General features: G+C 51.8%; 1 protein-coding gene across 11 annotated transcripts in view; it reads right to left on the bottom strand.

The window, feature by feature from the left end:
* Positions 1 to 20,981, bottom strand: part of DAB2IP (DAB2 interacting protein) — a 157,351-nt gene that overhangs the window by 35,799 nt on the left and 100,571 nt on the right. For 7 of the 11 annotated variants that reach the window (XM_077189400.1, XM_077189396.1, XM_077189403.1 and 4 more), the window contains one exon: positions 1,721 to 1,874. In XM_077189400.1, coding sequence (XP_077045515.1) covers positions 1,721 to 1,874 — 154 coding nt within the window. Of the gene's footprint in view, positions 1 to 1,720; positions 1,875 to 7,401; positions 7,424 to 7,852; positions 7,960 to 8,208; positions 8,348 to 8,430; positions 8,564 to 20,981 lie in introns of those variants that run through there. The other 4 variants (XM_077189404.1, XM_077189406.1, XM_077189405.1 and 1 more) reach the window with 4 other exon arrangements.

Below are 20,981 nucleotides of genomic sequence, written 5' to 3'. Positions count from 1 at the left end.
GGGAGCAGCTCCACAACAGCCTCAAGGGGCAGGGATGAGGCACCACCACCAACTGCAGCACCTTCCCCACCCACTGCACAGAAAACACCTCAGCTCCCCTCATCCCTGGTCCTTCTCACCTGGCATTTCTTGGCCAGGGCTGCTTCTCCAGGACATCCCCTGAGCTCCGTGGTGTCCCCCAGTGCTGTGGGCTGTAGTCACTGCCTGGCCCCCAGCTGGGACCCCAGACTGCAAACTCACTCCAGTGCTGACCTCACTGCCACTTCCAGAGGCTCTCAGGAGCCACCAGACCAGGGCATTGACACAAAGTGCCATTAGGCTCTCACCTCGGTGCCTCCTGCTGGAGCTTGTTGGTGAGCAGCCACCAGTGACAAATCAATGTCCCTGTTGTTTCCTGGCATTCTTCCTCTCCTCTGCAGGGTTTGCAGAACAGCAATTAACACGTTCTTTTTTTACAGTGTGACTTCTCTTTATCCAACTCATTTAACCCCAAAATTTTCTTCCTCCTTCCAAGTGCTTGGCTTGTATAACTTTCCTCTCACTCAACTTTCTACAAGTTCTGTTCATATCCCTTCCTCTCCTCTTGTGGGCTGAACAGAATTGGTAAACAACTCTTATATTATGGATGTCACATCTATTTTCCATCTAGCTTCATTTTATCTTTCTTGAGTGGAATGTAATAGAGGACACATAATTTACAAAACTGTTCCCCTCCTGACCCATTGCACTTGCTCAATTCCACAAAGAATGAACAGCAATGCAAAATTTATACTTCAGCCAACAGAGTTTATGTTTGAGGCTATTCTTTTGTAAGACTGTTTTCATGTTATATTTTAAGAAATAGATCTTTTAACTCACTCATTTCAAAATGTGCTGATTTCAGTAAAGAAAAATGTCTTTATCTTTCCAGTCTGATTCCTCTGAACACTGGCATGTATTCTCATCCAGCACTGCCCATCCAAGGACAGCCTGCAGCCCCATCACCCCTACAGCACAATCCAAATACAGCTACACCATTTATCTGCTTCTCTGTGTCCAAGCACAAACAGGTGTTACCTGCTCTTCACAGAAACACAAATATCCAGTGCCTTATTACTGTAAGAAAACCATTTCCCAGTTCTGTACCCTGCCACTGCCATAAGCAATAATACTTTGCCATCCACAATTCAGGACAAATGATTCCCAAGATATCCTGTACTGAATTATCCAGCTACAGCCTGGGTTGTACGTGTCCTCCTCCCTCCTGCTAGCACAGACCTTACCACATGCCATAACAGATGTCAAAGGAATCTGAAATGCTCACAGATTTTTCTATTTACCCAAACAAGGGAAGCTTCAGTTTTCTAGACAAAGTCCTCCACACTCCCACTGACAGCAGCAGGCTGGCTCTGTGACCACATGCAATGTCTCTGGGAGCCCTGAGTAGGGATTAGCACTTCCCAGTATCTGTATGAACATAAACTGTAGGGGCATAAACAAATTCATGCTCTGCTGATACACAGCCCTAAGCAGTGCAGCACCTGTGCCAGCAGCTCTGCTTTACAAGGAGCTCATTGCTCTGATTGTGTGGATATGATCCTCCTTGGAAAGATGGGAGCAATTTTCTGCCTATGAAATGGTCTCTGTGCAGCAATTCTGAGCAGCAATGTTTGGAAACAGCCAGGCCCCAGATGCCAGCCCACACCTGGCTCCCCAGAACAGCCCCAGCACGGCTCCTTACCTCGAAGCAGTAGTCCTGTCCCAGGATGCTACTGTGGACTGGCTTGATGACCACCTCCTCCTCCATGCTGAGATCCAGAGCCTCAACAGCACTACTGGGACTGAGCAGGGACTCGTGGGAGCGCGACTCCTTCAGCCTCGGCATTAGATGGGATCTGGAGGAACACAGAACAGTGTCAAGGATGCTCTCCTTCCCAGAGAACCCTGCCAGCAACATCTGCTAGCAACAACTGCACAATATTCCTGGGAATGTTCTGCCATGAAATAACCGAGGGCCCTGAAGAACAAGGCTTGTTACACTGTCCCATTTGTAATTTCTACTCTAAAGGTTCTGTAACAGGCAGTATGAGCAGTAAAACAATTTTTCCCAACTCCAATGCAGTCAGGAGTCAATTCTTTAGAGGTTTGCACACTGTGGGGTCTCTGAACAACTGAATCAAACTCTGAATAGCCACCACACCTGCTGAGGGAGCCTTCCCAGGTGTGGGGTGCAGCAGTGGGGATGCATTGGAGGCCAGCTGGCTGCAGCACCTGCTGCTCTCTCAGCAGCACCACCAGGTCTACAGCTCAGGTGCTGAGCTCTGGTGGTGCCAGAACCTCACCAGAACAGCCACATCTGGACGTGCACTCTGTCACCAACAGCCCTTGGGCTCGTGAGCTCTCTCTGATTGTCACACACACCCCTGGGATGGGGACAGTGTGGAAAATGAGGCTGTGATAGCCCTATGGATTGATCTAAATGCTCTGGAGTCCCACTGGCAGCATTTAGCAGCGGGGAGCCCACAGACAGTGAGCAGAGCACCATTTTTGAGACAGCCAATACAATCAATGGTGCTGTAACTCTTAAAGCAAAACCAGAGAGCTCAAGGGGAAGAAAAAAAAAAAAAAAAGAAAGATAGTTAAGTACTCCCAGGGAAAACACAGCAAACCCATGAAGTGGTAAGGGAAAAAATAACTTGAGTGCAAAGGGAGCAGCTGCCTTCTCTATAGCCTGCACCACATCAGATGTTCCTAGGCCAGAGCTCTGATCCTGGTAACTCTGACCTTCAAAACCTCTGGCAAGCACTTGGGGGCTCCCAAAGAGACCAAATGTCCCTGCCACAAAGGGGCTGTGACGCCTTCTCCAAAGGCACGGAAGGACAGCAAGAAGGGGAGTTTGTGATATTCTCAGCATGGTCTTTCATGGGTCAAACAACAATGCTCCCAGTATGCTCCCAGCTTGCTCTGGTGTGTGTGCTGGGTTCTGTTGTTCTCCAGAATGAAGCTGACCAAAACAGAGAGAAATGTCAACAGTGCATGCAAAATTCATCGCTTGCAGTGAATCACACACCAGGCTGGATGCAGAAAACAGCCCAAGGAGATCCTCAGATGAACAGCAGCAGCAGATAAACAGGTGCTTCTCTAGATTTGCCATTAAGATTCAGGCCATGCACAAGCCCCAGGTGATAATGGAACTGCCTGTGGCTGTTCCCTGCCTGAGCTGCTCCATGGACAGCTCTGAGTGCCAGGGCCACCTCCTCCCCAGGGCCACCAGCCTGGGACACGCTGCCCGAGGGCTCTGGGACACCCAGGGTGCTCCCTGCACCTGCCAGGGCACCAGCCAGGACAGCTGTGGTGACACCACTGCAACATCTGCACAGCAGCCACCAGCACAGCCTTTCTGAGGGGACAGCCTGCAGCCCCCCGTGCTGAAAGCCCTGCTGGGGTCAGCACAGTCCTGGGCTGCATCAGAAGCCCTAAGGCTCCCCATGCCATTAGCCATTCTCTCAGCTGCCCACTCACCCCACAGCTCTGTGGTGAGTAAATTGATCTTTAGGAACCCAGCACAGTCATTTCCCAGTACTTTGTGGCAATTTTACACTATCTTCAGAGAAAAGGGTCCCTATCCTTTTCCTCTGAATGATACTGTAAATGAACTCTAATACAGGCAGACAGATCAAGTTACCTCTGGATGCTGAGTGCAGAACTAATATCTAGGAGCTCAAGAACTGACAATACAGACTTCTCACCCGGCCCAGATAAGCCCAGAATCAAGGCATTTCTGGTAAATCTTATTTCCATATTTTACAGATGAAATTAGAAAAGGTAAATAACCAAGTTGATACTTGCATTCTTGTGTACACAAATATAAAAACTGATAAAATAAACCACAACTCAGTACATCACTGAGTTGCATCACCTCATGCTGGCCTAAGAATTTTTGTAAAAAATGGAAACAAAACAAGTCTACTTTTCATTTAAAATGACTGCAGCTGGATGGCCCCGGGTGGGAGTGCAGATGTGCTATTTGAAGGATTACCAAGGGGGAGTTTCTCAGGACACACTATGCTCCCACCAGATTCAGCAAATGTGTGTTTATATCCCTCCACACTCTGCCAAATGCCTCTGGGAATCCTAAAATGAAGGGGACTTTTTCAGGGAGTTATTTGTCAGGTCCTCTCCTCAGCAGGACCTGCTCCCACGATGTCAGTCCTGGGATCCAGCCCAGGTCAGCAGCAGACACATTTCTCACCAGATGCTGCTCTGTGCAGGGGAGTGCTGCAGGTCTCCAACCAGCCCTAAAACCCAGCATCTGCCTGTGTACCAAGGGCTAAGTGGGGAGATGTCATTAATTAGAGCTGTGGCAATCTCAGCAGCAGGGATGAGGATCTCTCTGCCAGAGCAGTCCTGGCAGGGCAGGACGAGCAGAGCCCCCCTCCCAGGGCTCTGTCCCACCCCTGCCTCCCAAGGGCACATGGTCCTTTCACTTTAATCCCTGTTCCAGGGCAGAGAGCACTTGTGTCCCTTGGTGACATGGCACTGTGGCAGGAGCCCATTTACTGGAGAACATTTGCCAGTCCCCATCGCTGCTCCCACAGACTTCCCCTTGTACCAGCAGTAGAGAAAGGCCACAGGCTGCTCTCCTGAGCCTGAGAGCAGCACCCACAGCGACAGGGACACCTGAGTCCTGCAGACCTGTGCTGGCCATCAGCCCTCCAAACAGGCAAACACACCTGAACACCATCTGCTGACAGTGAAAACACCTCCAGGGGACAGAGGGACCTTGCTCACATCCATCCCCCTACCACCCCTGTGCAGATGCTGCCTGTGGGGCTGTCCTGTCTCCTGCTCCAGTAACTCGCTGTGTACTCCAGGCCCTGTCCTGGTTTACGTCAGCTGATCCAATTCCAATCCTACACCTTTGTTTTAATAGCTGGGAACGGCCAGCTGCCCAGAGCCATCTCACAACAGGAACCCTCTTTCCAAACAGCACATTCAGTTCTTTTTGCCAAGGGCCTTTTTAAAATCCCTTTTTACTTCCCTAAAGTTCAGTTGAAATGAAGGGGGGAGGAAAAAAATCTCATAAAAGACCACATTAGTTCTAAAGAGAAATAACATTACTGCTACTGGCACTGACCTGGCGAGTCCTGCGGAGCAGCACCAGTCTCTGGTTATTAAAGAAAGAGCTCTGCTGCCCGAGAGCAACCAGAGAGGATTGTTGTGCTAAATAATAAAAGTCATAAAACATTACCATGTGAAGGGATGTATCCCCTCTGCCTGTGCCCTCCACAGCCACTTGAGTGTCACCAAATCCAACCAGGACCACGCGGACTGCAGGGAAGACTCGTGAAAACAAGGATGGAGAGGCAATCCATCCTCTCCTCACCCAACTCCAGGGCTGGGTTTTGAGCAATGGAGGCAGCAAACAGTGCTGCAAAGAGGCAACTCTGTCAGTCCTCATTTCAGAGCCTCACCTGCCTGAAACCACCCGGCTGCTGCTCCTGTGGTTTTATGATGAAAACGTTCCTGATTATTTCTGAGAGACAGAAACAAACAGAGAACCTGGTGGGTGGCTGCACAGGGATGGAGCAGACACAAAACACTGAAGCAAAGAGGGGGAAAAATGAAGAACCTCTCTTAAATCTCCTACTGTTCTGCTCTGAGAACATGAGCAGATTGGGGAATTCTGAAGGAAGTCCAGGCCCTCAGCTGAAGAAGCCCCATTGGCACCAGCTGCAGAGCTGGCAGTCCATGCTTCCCCATGTCAGAAGGATTTGATCTCCCAAATTATGTTTGACTCTGTGGCACTTCTGCTGGCCAGGGAAGATTCTCTGAGTGCAGCTTTTGGAGGCTGACAGTTCTTTTGTGTGCCCAGCTGGGTGCAGGTTCTCTAGGGCAGCCCTGGTCCCCTCCCCTGCACTCGCCCGCTGCAGGGGTCCCAAGCACAGCAGAACAGATCCACACCCAGCACAGACAGAATCTAAATCTGTCTCCAGCCCGGGGATTAGGGGTTTGTTATGACTGAGAACAAAGTGCACAACTCCAGTAAATTGATTTGCAACATCAGATGGGAGAAGGATTTTAGCAGTCGCAGATGGGAGTAAATCACCCGCCATGCCCTGCCCTGTGCCACAGCCTCCTGCTGCCGGCTCACTCCGGGGCTACGCTCTGCAGGGCCCCACTGCTCTCCTCTGCTTCCCACTCTCCTGCACAGCAGCTCTGCTCTCCCCAGGGCTCAGCAGCGCCTGTGCGACCGCCCCGCCGGGGCCAGCTTCCCACTGACCTCCCACCACCGCTGGGAGTTCACATCCCTTCCTCCCCTGCGCCTCATCCTGCTTCAATGTAACAAATAAATATGAAAGCGCTGTTATGGGAATAACCACCACCAACAGCACACAAGAGAACTCGCAGGCTTCCAGAAGATGAAGAATGTTATTTTTTCCTGCAGAAGAGGACGTGGGGATGAAGTCTCAGCATGCAGCAGCACACCCTTCTCCATGTTCTGCTGCCCTGAACTTTCTCCTGCCGTTCCCAGAACGCCAGCTGCTGATCTTAGCCTGGGAAACTCTGCTCAGCATACTCAGGATGGGAACCTGGCGTTACAGGTTGCCCTCACTAGTGCAACACCTTCCCTGAGCAACACAAAGGACATGTAATTAAACTTATTAATGCCTGCCCTTGTTTTCAGACTGTTCTCAGTTTCAACTGGCAGCAGGATTAATTACATTCAGAAGGACTCTGTCAGCTCGTACCAGATTCCAAACGTTGTTTTTGCCAGAGCAAACCTGAAGGATGATTTTAACCTGTGACATTCACCTGAGCATGGATATTTGTTTAACAACGTGCCACTGCAAAGTTTGTCGGGGCAGCCTGCAAGCCCAGCACAGGACGCCGATGGCATTTGTGATGTGCAAGAGGAGAGGGCATCGGGAGGAAAAGGGCATCAGAAGCAGGATGCAAAAGGTGACCTGAATTTCAATCATCAAAAATATTTCCAAGGAGCCTCTTTCCCATAAGCAGAATGACATCAACATGACACTTTCAACAGAAATCAATGCTTATATTAAAAAACACTTTTACCACATCAGCCTAAACCAGCCTAAATAGTGCCAGATCTGGGGACATCAGATGTAACCAGCAGTGACAGATCCACCACTCCAATCTGGAGCCCGAGCCACAGCACAGCCCCGGAACAAGTCATTTCCACAGCCTCTGGAGCGAGCAGGGACCGCAGGGCCCCAACAACCACCGGGGGCACGTCCATGGCAGCAGAAGCAAAACCGGGACGCAGGGACCGAGCCGGAGCCCCCTGCTCCCTGCCAGCACCCACGGCAGAACCCCGGGGTGCTCCCAGCTGCACCCCACAATCACCACCTTCCACGGGGGGAGCAGGGCGGGGATAAAGGGGTTGATTTTTATCACCTAAATTTTGCGTAACGTCAGTCTGGAGGCGGAATCTGGACAAGGCGGCAAAGGCGAGGCAGGATGTGTCCTCCTGGACCAAGCAGACGGAAATGGAGCCGCAAGGCCCATCTCCAGAGCGCGGCTGCCGAGCCCGGGCGCGGATGATGAAACGCCGCCCAGGATGGAAACAAACCGCGAACGCGGGGAACGAGGGACGGAGCGCGGCCGCACATCCCCGGGCCGGGCCGGGAGCGGCTGTCAGCGCCGGTCCCTCCAGCGCGGCGGCCTCCGCGCCCCGGCCCCGCTGCGCTGCCGCCGCCCCCGGCCCGCCCCGGCCCCGGCCCGCCCGGCCCCGCCGCGGCCGCTCCGCTCCGGGCGCGGTGCGGGAGCCGCCGGTCGGGGCGCGGGGCCGGGCGCGGAGTTGGCGCTGCCCGCGCAGCCCGGGCACGGCCGCCAGCCCCGCACTCACCCGCAGGGCCCGGCCCCCGCCGCGCCGCCGCCGCCGCCGCGCCGCCGCCCCGCTCGGGCTGGGCCATGCCGCGCTCCCGCCGCCGCCACCGCGGGCGGGGACCCCCGGCCCCGCCGCCCCCGGCCCCCGCCCCGGGCCGGCCCCGCCGCCGCTCCGCCCCGCCGCGGCCCATTGGCTGCGCTGTAGCTGGGCAGAGCGCCCCGGGCCCGCCGCCCCCGGAGCGCGGGCTCACCATGGGGGGCAGCGGGTGCGTTTCGCTTTCCGCCGCGACCCGGAGCACCGAGCACCCCCTCGGCTCCCGCCGCCGCCGCCGCCGCCCAGCAGCGCCCGTGCCCCGCGGTCCCCCAGCCGCTCACCCTTCGCCTCATGCCGCCTCTCCCGCCCGTCGCCCTCATTCTGTTGTGATAAACCGGGGTGCAGCACAGCTCTTCGGGAGCCCGAGTCGTGCGGCGGCTGCCGCCGGCCCTGCCGCGTCCCCCGGCCCGGCACCGGGAGGGGAGGGACGGCGCCGCCCGCCTGTCCCTGCCCTCGGCCGCGCACCGCATTCCTTTCCCGTTTGGGAGAGCCGAGTCACTGACCTTTGCAGCAGCGCGATCCACAGCAGGGAGTAGCGCCTGCAGCAGCAGCCGGCGGCCCCTGCGTGAGCCATGGTCCGCACCCCGCACGGAGCGCGCCCGCATCGGCGCCGAGTTCACCGGGGCGCTCCGGGCCGGGCTCCTCGGCGGGGGCCGGGGGCGCGGGGCTCAGGCCCGGGCGGCCTCACGGAACGCGGGGCCCGGGGTAGCAGGTGAGCGGCAAAGGAGATGTGAGGCAGCGGAGAGGAGACGGAAAGGCTGCGCGGCATGGTCCCACTGTCCCGACTGCCACCATCCTCAGCCAGCCCACGCCGACACGTTCCCAGAGCCAGACTGCTGCTGTCATCCTGGCGTATTCAAATGCCTCCATTACTCATCAAGAACAAAGTAGGACTATCTAGTAAATGAAAAACCACCACATGGCACTGTCCTCTGCCTCTTATTGACGGCTGCTTCCTCTTCCACTTTTCAAAGGCTACTGTCCATGTCTGCAGCAAAGCACAAATCCTGCAGCTCATGCAAGGCAGCTCCGGATCAGCGGAGAAAGCCGACACCTGGGCTGCAAACGCTCGTCAGCTTTGGAGGGGCAAACACCAACAGCGATAAACATCCCCAGGTGACAGGAATAGTCGAGGTTCCTCCAGAGCACAGGAGAAGGAAGCAGGTCTCAGGGTAGGAGGTCACAGGAGCAGGTCCTGCCCGAGGCAGCAGGCACAAGTCTCGCCTCCTCCTGGGACACACAAGCCAGATTCCCAGACAGACCATTCCTCCAGCCAGCGCCACCGTGCACGGCACCGACAAACCAGTCAAAATTCGCAGGTTCTCTGCCCAGTTCCAACACTAACTCTCTGCACAGCCTCCCCTACGTGCCTCTCCTCCTCAGCCAGAGAGGTGGCCATGACCCTCTCACTGCCAAAGCATCCAGAAAACATGAAGCAGCATTATTACTGGGCTTGGCTAACAAGGAGTGCGGTCACCTAAGGCCAGTGGGGTCCCTTCTTCCTTCCACAGCAAACTGGTCCCCAGTGTGTGCCGGGGACAATGGCACCAGCTCATCAGCCACGCTGGCAGGACAACACCCCAGTCTCTGCCTGTCCCACCTTCCCTCCTTAGTGGAGGACATGCAGACCCCCTTTCCCTTGAAGTCTGCAAACAGCGCTCTGGATTTAGCACATTTTGCCTCATTTTTGCCTCCCTCATTCCCCCCACCAGAAGTTTGAAGTTTTCTCACCGTTTGCTGGCAGATGCCATGCAGAGAGACAAGCTCGCTGTCCTTGATCTGCTTTTCAGGGCTTCTATAAAGTAGGGCACCAGCATCAACCCAGCCTCAGGTTTTTGACACATTGCTGGAGTAGCCAAAAATAATAACAGGCAGCTTCAGTCAATCTTCTCCTTCTCAAACCTGCAGCAGCAGCAGCACGGGGGTCCTTTGTGTGGCAGAGCAGAACTACAGTGCCCACCAGGTGTGATGCCAGTCAGCAATGCAGGGCCATGCCCCCCTGGCAGCCAGGCTGCCCCCAGTCCTGCTCGGGGCTCCTCACACGGAGCTCCTGCCTTGTGGGGTCCCCTTCCCCAGAGCCATCCGTGTTTTGCTCTCTGTATTTCCTTCAGCAGCTTATCTCTGTGGCTGCTGTGAAATGCTAAGGTCAAGTTACACTTTTACCAAGCCTTTTATCTTCTGGCAAGGCACGAGAATGCAGAACCTGAACTTTGGAACGAGCCTTCGCACCTGCGCTGGGTGGAGAGCAGAGCAGACCCAAGGCAGTGGCAGAGGGAAAATTCAGGTTCTCTCTGCAGCCCAGCACTGGGACAGTCTCTGTTGCACATTCAGACACCTTACTGGGACACTCTGCAAGGAAGTACTGAACCCACCAAGCCTGCACTGGCTCTGCTGGCAACTGGCAGCTCCAGCTGACATAAGGACCCAGCACAGCTCTGCTACAGCTTCCACATGACAGCAAAGACCAGCAGAGAGCTCTGTCTGCTGGGAACTGCCCAGTTGAATTCCCCCTGTCCCAAACCTGAAATTCCAGATGGTTGGTCTGTGCAGGACTGGGAAGTGAGCCAGGCATCAGGGGATGAGGTAACGTTTGACCTTGTAGCCTGTGGGACTCTTGTGCTGCACATTGATTCTCCACACTCACCTCAGTAAATGCCAACTGTGTTTTCCCAAAGTGACATGGGGAGTGTCACTGTGCCCCTGTCCCACTGATGGCTCTGGGGTTGGGCTGGTGTCTCAAACACACAAACCTGTTGGGACACAGATCTGGTACAGGCCATTCCTTGCCCTCTCCCTCTGCCTGGTCTCTGGACTGAACACTTGTGTTGCTCAGGAGATACAGAAAGAAACTGAAACTCTGCAGGAGCCGGGCGTTGGGGACTGCTCTGTCCCTGTCCCTGTCCCCAGGGAGTGCCAGGCAGTGAAGGAGCCACATTCCACTGACTCAGTGTTCAAACACTGCTGCAGGGAGCATTTACTGCCACCAAGAAGAACTTGTACATCGACATCTCAGCTCATTTAGTCCAAGCCCGGGTTTCTCCAGCTTCCTTCCAGCGAGCTTGTAGCTCACTCCTTGTGTGCACAAGGTGTTGTTTCCCTGCAGACAGCTGTTCCTCTGTGCAGCAGGTGACACAGAGGTGCATGGCACAGCCAGAGCTGTGACTGCCCCTGCAGTGCTGGCGTTGTCCCCAGGCACTGTGTGTGACCTCCACCCCACCCCACCCCACCCCTTCTCCACATTTACAGCTCCTGTTCCTGACAGGATCCCAGCACCACCCACCCTGCTCACCGCTCAACAAATGGCATTTGTGAGAGGAAAGCCACTGTGCCCAGTCAGGGCAGGTAAAGAGTATTTTTCCATGGGTTATTAGAGGAAGTTTTCCATTCCCAGTTATTATTTGTATTATTTATAGTCCCCTTCGCTTGGGTCATGTTTTCTCCTCTGCTCTCAGCCAGGCCTGGCTGACTCTGTTTCCTTGGCTGGGCAGAGGAGGATGAGGATGGTCACAGCTTTGCCTCCAGCAGCCTTTGCACACTCCAGCCATGTTTGCCTTTCAGAGCTATTAAACCCAGCTATCTCTCACTTTTTATTGACTGTGAAGCCAGTGCTTTGTGCTTTATGACCACACTGTCTATCACTGGGAAACACACAATTTCCTAATAACCTCAGGGAGTCAGCAGTGGAAGGGATTGTGATTATCCACATCTACTCCAAATTTACACTTAAACTCCAATAGCCTTTGATGTCATAAATGCACTTGTTTTATAAAGTTGGAACAATCCCATATTCCAGCACAATTAACAGTATGATACATGGCTTTGCACAGCTGTTACTGATTGCTGCTTCTCCACCTGCTGCACTGACCCCAAAGCTGAGCTGCAGTGATGGGGCAGAGTTGACTGGAGCATCCCTGAAAAATGGGGCACTGTTTCAATAGTGTTTATACTGAAAGAATATTTCCCTCTGCCTCCATCCCCCTTTCACAGCACCCAGACAGTGCATCTGACTGGCCAATTTCTCTTTCTGCTTATAATTAGCTTCACTTTTCTGCTCTCCTGGATAAGCATTAGACTTTCCTCTAGGAATGTAATCCCAATCCACAGGAAACCTGTCTTTACTGAGATGCCACTCATCTTTTCTGAAGGTTTTATTTAAAACAGAACATTGTTATTAGCAGCAGATTTTTCTAAACCTTTTTGTGAGGTCCCATTCCTGCAAACATCCAATATCATTCTGTGTGATTAGTCTCGCTTCAGAGACACCACTTAACATTCAACCACAATTTGAGCCAAGGCGTTTGCAGGAGTCAAGTTTTGAATTTCAAATCAAAACTACAGAGGGGTACCAGTGGCGAATGACTTTGAGCCTGACAAACACAAATAGGTGTTTTAGCATCTAAACTACATTTTCCTGTGATTTGTCCTTCTGTCTAACCACACTGGCCAGTATAATGGCTTCGGTTTAATAGGGAAGAGCTGACTTTGGAGGCTGAATGATGTTCAACAAAATGCTGTTCTTAAAAAGCAATATCCAAAGAATGCAAAATTTATAATCAGAATAAAGTTGGGGAAATATTCTTTTGCTGCTGCTTAACTTCCCTTAAAGAAAAAAAAAAGAAGAAAAGCTCAAAGCATTTTAAAGTTTGTTTGTGGTTTTTTTATCCATAGCTGGCACCAGGATATAAAGCTAATTTCTTCCAATTGCTATCTGCCTTTTAGCCAGATAGGTTTTAGTGTCTTCTAGGGATGGATATAAAGCACATCACTCTCATGGGAGCCTTCTTTTCAGATGGGATGAGAGGTTCTTCTATGGCCTTTTCTGGGAATGACTCCTTTGTTTCCCCCAGAGCAGAGTGAGGCACAGCTCTGCACCAAACCCAGGTCAGCCCCCGGGCCCATCCTGACTCTCCTGGACCATTCCAGACTCCACGAGCAGGGATTAAACTTGGCAGAACTGGGGTGCACTGCATCACTTCTCCAGCTCATTTTTTTAAGTGCAAGTATCATTACTGCATTCTCCATGCAATGCCAAGGGCTGCTACTTCCAGAGCTGATGTAAAAATTGTTATTAAAACTTACAAACTGTGAAAAACTCTTAAAAAAAAGTCCAAATCCTGGCACTGCCCTAAATTAAATTACAGCCAGGAGCTGCCAGGGGTACCTGGATAAGCACGGAGCCAAGTGTGCGTGCAGTCCTTATCCACATCCACACCTGCTGCTCCCTCCTGCAAGTTTCACTAATGAACACAGTGTACAGCCCAGAGGATTTCAGATAAGGGAAAGGTCAGGGTGAAGACTCAGGAGTGAAGAACAGATTGAGCGGGGTTCATAAATGAAAACCCCATTTTAAATCTAAAATTAATTTTTTCAATAAATTAGGGCAAGTGAGCTTTCCTCCAGCTCAGACAATGCAGCTTTCCCTGGATATGGACCACTGGCAGGAGGAGGAAGCACATGTGCTCAGGAATCAATGCTAATACCCTCAAAAATTAATCTCTGAAAATTGCTTCAATGGAATAGAAACGATTTCATATAAATCTCTGTATTGCAAGAGCTGACAGAATATCACAGTGATACCTGGAGTAGGTACAGACTGAAAAAAGCAGGCTTTGTCTTTTCTCACGTAAGGTTGGTGTGGTTGCTCTGCCTTTGTGTGCCTCAGTTTCCCCACTGCAGACACAGGGAGTCTGTGAGAGCTGCTGGGGTCTGCTAAGAGCCAGCTGGGGTTACCCAGGGTGGATGTGGCTTCTCCAAGATGGAAACACTGCCCATCCCACTGGAGATGAGTCATGGCTTGGCTTCCAGCACCCGACCAGGACTGCTCTCCCCAGGGAAGGGAGGCCATGGGGGTCTGGGAATGCCAATGTCTGTGCACTCTGTGCACTCTGCTACCTGCAGGACCATTTGCAACACTGCAGGACCACTCTGCTACCTGCAGGACCACGCAGCCACGGTGCAACAAGCTCTGCAGATCTACACCAGCCCTCAGAAGAGCAGAGTCTCTCAGCCCGGCTGAGTAATGCATTCATTAAAAGAAGACAATGAGCAGAGTGTCAGCTTTGCTGCTGACAATTCACCTGCGGAGCTGAGCCCCCCCTTGGCTCCAGGCCCTGCTGAGCTTCCAGGGGCTCCTGCTGCTCCTGCCCCGAGCACCCAGCCCACAGCTCAGCACAAATCCTGGGAAAGGGACCCAGAGCCTGGCTGCCAGCAAAAGGAGAAGGAGCTGCAGAGCCATTCCTGTAAATGCCAGGCAGTCAGACCCAGTAAATCATCCTGACCTGAAACATTTTTTATGTTTTTCATGTCTTCTGGAGGGGATGTGGAGATTGCTGAATGAGTTCTCCCCATGAATGTCTCCACCCTCATCTTCTAAACAGGGGAGCCAGAGGGGAGCTTGACCTAAAGCTTCACTGTGGAAGGGAATGGAGGCAGGAGCAGGGGCAGGTGTGAGCCCCAGTTCAGGAGCTGTACAGTAGAAGCAACTTTCTTTTCTAGCCAAGCTATTTTAAATCAATCTAGTTAGACACATGCAAAGCACTGACACAGATGCACTGAAACTGGTTTGATCCTTGCCTGAACAGGATTAACTTGCCTCAGTTATTAACCAAATTAAACCCAGCTCATCATCATTGCAAAAATGACTTTATTTCACACTCACAGTTGTGTGGAATTTTTGTAGACAGAACCTGGAAGGATTTTCCTTTGTGACGGGTGTTCAGGGTCACACAGAGCTCCCCACAGCCCAGCCCGGTCTCAGTTAACTCCCTCAGGGAACCTGTGCCTGTCTCACCTACAATTCTTCTGTATTCTTAATGCCTAAGCCTACATTTTAGGCCATTAGCCTGTACTGATGACAGGAAGAGTTAAAACTACTCAGACACACTAAGAGCCTGAGTTGATGTAAAGTAGATTGAGTTAAAATAAACAGAGTTGCACAGACACCTTCCTTTCTGCTGGGGTTCACTCCTTGCTCCCAGTCCAGGCTCTGCCTTTTCCACTCACCACTACTGGCAGTGCTTTGCAGTTCCCAACTCTGCAGGGTTAGATCTGCAGGGCAGAGCCCAAAAATTCTTATTTTACTTTCTTATGAGAAAATACAAAATGTTTGGATCTGGTTTACATTTTGTTCTTGTATTTAATTTCTCAAAACATCGATTTCCACAAATATTTTCTCTTCCTCTGATGGAATATAAAACCATCATCCAAGTGGGAAGAGCCAACAACCCCCTCTGCCCTGCTGCCCATCCAGTGAACTCCTCTAAACCACTGTGGCACTGCACTAAAGCACTTGTTCTTATCCTGACAGATGCTAAGCTTAGGTCAAATCCCTGGGAATACACGGGGCCAGCGTATGTTCCCAGAAACAAAACTGCAATCTGCTCCTGAGCTGATGAGGCTGTCCTGGATTTACACCCTGCCTGGAGCTCCATGCTGCAGCTGCACAGAACTTCCAGGTGCTGTGGCCAGCAAGGAAGGCAGAGAGGGGAGTAGGGGATGCTGGCCTGGGTGGGCACAGCCCGGGAATGTCCCATCCCAGAGCTGGGGATGAGCTTGGCTCACCTCCCTCCAGTGACAGGGGCTGCTCCTCGTGTCCCTGCCTGGCTCCAGGAGAGGGCCTGGCTGCCTTTATCTTCCATTCCAGGGCACCAGAACTGAAAGCACCAGGTGAGTTTCCAAAAGAGCAACTGTGCTCTAAAGACAGAGCAAAAGCAAAGCCCATCCTGATCGGAGCAGCCCCAGCTGCCTCCTGCTCCATCACAAACAGCAGCCCCGAGCCTCTGATGTCACCATCCTGCACCAGCAGCATTAAAGCCTAAAATGGCTCCATAAATCAACTGGAGCTGTTTGAAAAGGACATCCTGTGTGGCTCTGGACTGCACTGTCCTCTCCAGGACAGGATCCTCAGCCATGTCCTGATGTCCCTGTCACAGGGTGGGAGGCAGAGCAGGATTCATCTGGGAGGACACGGGCACAGCTGAACTCCAGGGATTCAGCTGAAGCTCTGAAACAATTTAGGTGAAACAGGAGCTCATTTCAGCAAGAGCTGTGCCATGTCCCCAGCCAAGAGCTGTCACTGCTCACAGACAGGTGTCCCCTGCCCAGGCTGACACACAGAGCCACAGCCACACAGGGGGTTGGGAATGGGCTCCTGGAGCTGGCACGTGGCTGTGATTGACTCCGTAGCTGTGCCTGCCCTGCCAGGGCTGGCTGTCCCCAGCAAAGCTCCAGCCTGTCCTGGCTGTCCCCAAAGCTCCAGCCTGTCCTGGCTGTCCCCAGCAAAGCTCCAGCCTGTCCTGGCTGTCCCCAGCAAAGCTCCAGCCTGTCCTGGCTGTCCCCAAAGCTCCAGCCTGTCCTGGCTGTCCCCAAAGCTCCAGCCTGTCACCAGCGATTACAGGGACAGAGCCAGCCCCAGGGAGGGACCGAGCATGGGCTGGCACTGAGTCACTGCACAGCCTCCACTCCTGTCTCACTCACAGGGCACGAGGGGGACAGCTCAGACTGCTGGGCTCAGAGGTGGCACAGGGACAGGGACAGGCCTGGCACAGGGAATGCTGCTGAGAGATTAAAACAACTGCCAAGTGAGAAAAATGTTCCATGGTTTCTTCACTTCTTTGGACACTTGAGAAAAGCACAAGTGATGAGGATCAGGCTGGCTGATGTGAGGATAGAGCAGGAATCTTCCCTGGGATGAGGGATGGGTTAAAAGCTCTGTGCTCTCCAACCTACAGCTCTTGCAAAACCCAGATGCACCAGCAGCTGCCACACAGAATACAGAGAATTTGGGAAAAGCTGCCAAGTGCCTTGTCTGTTAAGTGCCTACAACACTCACATCCATGTTACAAATGATAGGATAATAACTTAAGATTTTTTGCTTATGGATATTTTTTTCTTAGCTTTGTTTTTCTTAAAGTGATTAGAGCTGAAGGAATGTGTTAGCCCAGTCCCTGGGCAAAAATCAGTTTCAGTTCTGGGAGCTGCAAGGATGCAGCAAAGGACTGAATATTATACCCAAGTCTGAACATTGTGGTTTGGGAGAAGCCAATAAAAACCTCCCTGCATTAGGTTGATGTGCAGCTCCTGAGTACAGTCTTGGCCTGCCTTTGACATGTGGCTTCCCTTATTCCATCCCTTAAACACTTTATTACTTTATACACTTCAAGAAACAAAACAACTTTTTAATTCCTTTGCCTGTAGAAGTGTGAAAGCAACTTCTTCCTAAATGCAGTGAGATCCCAAGTGGAGCCAGGAAGCCACTTGAGTTGTGCACCATAAACACTTCCACAATGTGAATTAATAAGTCTCTCTGAGGATTGGGAAGTGTGCCACATGCAGCATTTCTGAGTCCACAGCCCTTTTATCTAAGTTGTTTTTTCCTTTATCCTTGTCTCCCTCCATGACAGTTTGGAGATTTTTGGCATCTAAACTGCAGCCTGGCTTGTCAAGCTAAACATCAACTGAGCCTTTATATGTACGTGAGAAATGAGAATAGAGACAAAAATAGTTATTAACTGTGCTTTTAGAATACTGAACAAGCAGAATGGCTGTGTGCCAGTAAAGGCAGGGTTTGGAGCAGTTCTGATCCACATCTGTGACAGTGGCCAGCACTGCTGGCTCCAGTGGAGCCTCTGCTGGGGCTGGCTGGGGGAATTGTCCCCTCTGCACGGCCCTGTCACCCTGAGGATGCCATGCAGGGGCAGTGACCACATCAGCAGGTGGCAAGGAGCAATTTTCCATTGCAGACTTGGTGCTGCTGCACTGTCTGCACCCTGAGAGGAGAGGAGGCTGCTCCTGGAGCACTCCAGGCGCTGGGATGGCTCCGTGCAGCCCCAAGCATGGCACACAGTGGGGACAGTCCCCTCCCAATCCACCTTGTGACACTGGCAGGGGTCCTCTCGGAGCCCTCAGCATTCTAAGGAAGAGCCAAGTCCATCCCTTGGCTCTCAGAGGGTCCCTGCTTCCAGCACAGTGACGTTCCTTCCCTCAATCACATCCACACAAACTGTTTCTCAGAGATGATCCCAGCTTGCTGCAAACACTAAAACAAGTTTGGAAACACTGGGAACACTGGACTCCATTAAAAAGAAGTGATCCATGCCAAGGCTGAGAGAACAGGAATGTGACCCAGCGGGACAGCCTTGGCTTGCACATGGCTCGTGGACAAAGCTCGCTCTCTCCCTTGCCTTTCACCACTGCCAAGCAGTGCCTCACTCCCTTTATTCTGGCAAGTGCCTTTGGTAAAATGTACAAGAATTTCTCTCCATGGAGGGAATTTTAGAGGAGAAAATGGAAAACTGGGTGCTGGGTGACCAGCTGGAGTTCAGCAAGGTGCTGGAACAGTCCTGCAAGGCTGTTATGGATGGCACAACACCCAGCCCAGGACTGCAGGATGCTGCAATACCTGTGCCACACTTTGAATGGAATTTTAATTATAAATAGGAACAACAGACATGGCCCAGATCCTCACTCACTGCCTGGTGTCCTCCCCACGCTTTGAAAAAAAGCCACTAAAATCAGAGATGTTCAGCTCCCCATTACAAGACTGCTAAAAACTCCAGCTCCTTTAGTAATTACTATAAAATACTTTCAGGCAGTTTTTAAAGGCATTAGTGAGATAAAATGAAGAAAAGAAATACTGCTGTTAAAGGTATGTTAACCATTCCCCTTATCATCCAGCCACTTTATTTTAATGAGGTTTGTTTTACTTCTGCTATTTGCTTTGTCACACGGTGCAAGTCTCTGAGTATTTCTGGGTGAGATAAATGACTTTGGAGCAGGTGGGGCTGGCAGAGCTGTGGGCTGGTGGATGCCAGCCAGGCTGGGCACGCTGGAAATGCAGTTGTCACTCATGCCCTGGGTCACAGTGGGCAGGCAAAGCCTCTGCTTCCATCCCAGCTCTGAGGGCTGCAGATCAGAGGGCTCAGAGAGAGCCTCACGCCGATCCCACGAGTGGGAACACAGCTACAGGAGCTTTATTTATGGTGATATTAAATATGCAACAATCATTCCCCAACATCAGAGTAATAAACATCACTGCTCCATCTGATCTGGAATCAGCAAGCATGCTTCTCACATTCACAGGGAGAGACAAAATGCTGAATTATTTATGCTTTGACTATGAACAAATATAGAGAAAATAAGTGAGTTTGGTACAATGCAGCAGAGCAGATTCAGGGCAGATTATTGTACATCTTTCAATCAAAATAGACTCTCTCATTACTCTAAACAATTGTTTCTCCTCCAAAAGAAGTGAGTTAAGGAAGTGTAATTAAGGGATACAGCACCAGCCACAGCAGTTCCATAGGAAGCCAGGGGCTGACTGACTTGCCAGGACATGGGAAGATCCATTCAGCTGGTAGGAGCAAACCTATTTCCAGCTATGTTCTACAAACTCCTTCTAAACCAAAAGAATTCTATGTGGTCACCAAGTACCAAAGCAGCAAACACAAATTTGGGCCATTCTGCCTCATATTTGCACTTCTCATTATGAACCATGCTGTGCCAGGCTTCTGTGGGCAGCAGAGGAGCTCTTTGAACGTGGAGTGTGTGCCTGTGCTGAGCCTCAGCCCTGCCACAGACGGATTTTAAGTGTCCCAGGAAGCTCTGTCATTAAATGAATGAAAGGAGGATACTCCAGAGCTGCACAGACACCTTCCTACTTTCCATATAAATGCAGGATCACTGTTACACCTTCCACTGCCCTGAGACCTGCAGCCAGAATTAGCTGATGTTTGCCATGCCCCGCTGACATTTCAAGCTTGGCAGGAATAAAAATCCAGTGGAAGTGGTGCAAGTGCAGGAGGAATGACAAGAATTCTGGGACAGGAATGCCCTCAGAGCCTGATTTTCAGCAGCCACATCAAGCCCTTTGCTACCCACATGTGTGTGCATGTGATAGGGAAGGGGATGAGATGGGAAAGAGGGGATGAGAGCTGTCCTTCAATTTCTCAACAGTTTCTTAACTTAAATCCTTCATTCTGAGCATAAGTACTAAATCAGGCTCAAGGAAGGAAAAACTTAATTAATCAGAGGTAGCCAAGTTCAAAGTGCGCCTGGGGTCGGCTTTATTACTCTCCTTCACTTTGGAGGTACAGGGTTTATGGATAATCCCTGTCTGCTGCAGAATGACAGCTATGTGCTGCTGAGTATTATTTCCTGGCAGTAACTAAATTTGAAGGTCTCCTTTCCTTCCACTCATCTTTTTAAAGTTTAATATTGTCACTGAAATATAACCAAGGGCCATATATAGCACAGGGGTTTCAAATGCTGTGCCCAGCCTGGTGACGCCTGGTTCAGCTCCACTCGTGCCCTGCAGACTCCCCTCACCAAGGCTTTTGATCCCAGTGAAACTGGGAATTACTGGAGATGAAAAAGGGCTGGTGGTGCCCTGAGGTAACAGGCCAAGCAAGCCCTCCATTATCTGCTTGCTGAGTACCTCCACATCCTAACTCTGCTGCTCAGTCCAGGGAACTGTACCATCAGAAAAACCACTTGATTATCTCCATAACAAACACTTGATTTTCTCCATGCATGGAATCACTCCGGAATTTAACCAATACCAACAGCCATCCATTATCTGATTAAACAGCAGCAGTGATAGCACCATCAAGAGCAGAATCAGGTGTTTGTGGAGCACCCCTTGGCAGAACCAGTCTGCAGAGCTGCCCACACACTCTGCACCAGCCCACGGGCTCAGGGCTCTGATCCCTGCCCTGAACTGGGTGTTCCCTGCCCCAGTGCTGGAGTGAGCAGCCAGGCATTTCCCTTGGAATGGAACAGCCCCAGTTGCTGCAAGTGGGGCAGGGGGCACAGGGGTTCTGTGCCCAGCAGTCAATTGTCCCAGCAGGGAAGGAGGGTTCTCCCACAACACACTCAGAACTGGTTTTTGCCTTATTCCCAGCTGGCAGCAGGCTGGGGGAGTTACTTGTTCAGACCTGGTTATGGATCATCATGTCCACTCTGGACAGAGAGCCCTGAGTTCCATCAGCCCCACCAGGAGCAGAGGATGGAAGGAGCTGCCTGGGCCCTGGCCAGGGCTGGGCAGGTGCAGGAGCTC

The sequence above is a fragment of the Agelaius phoeniceus genome, chromosome 21 (genome assembly GCF_051311805.1).
Source record: "Agelaius phoeniceus isolate bAgePho1 chromosome 21, bAgePho1.hap1, whole genome shotgun sequence".
NCBI classification, from domain to species: domain Eukaryota; kingdom Metazoa; phylum Chordata; class Aves; order Passeriformes; family Icteridae; genus Agelaius; species Agelaius phoeniceus.
Note: the sequence above shows the minus strand (reverse complement) of the source record. Positions and strands in the feature narration are given on the sequence as shown.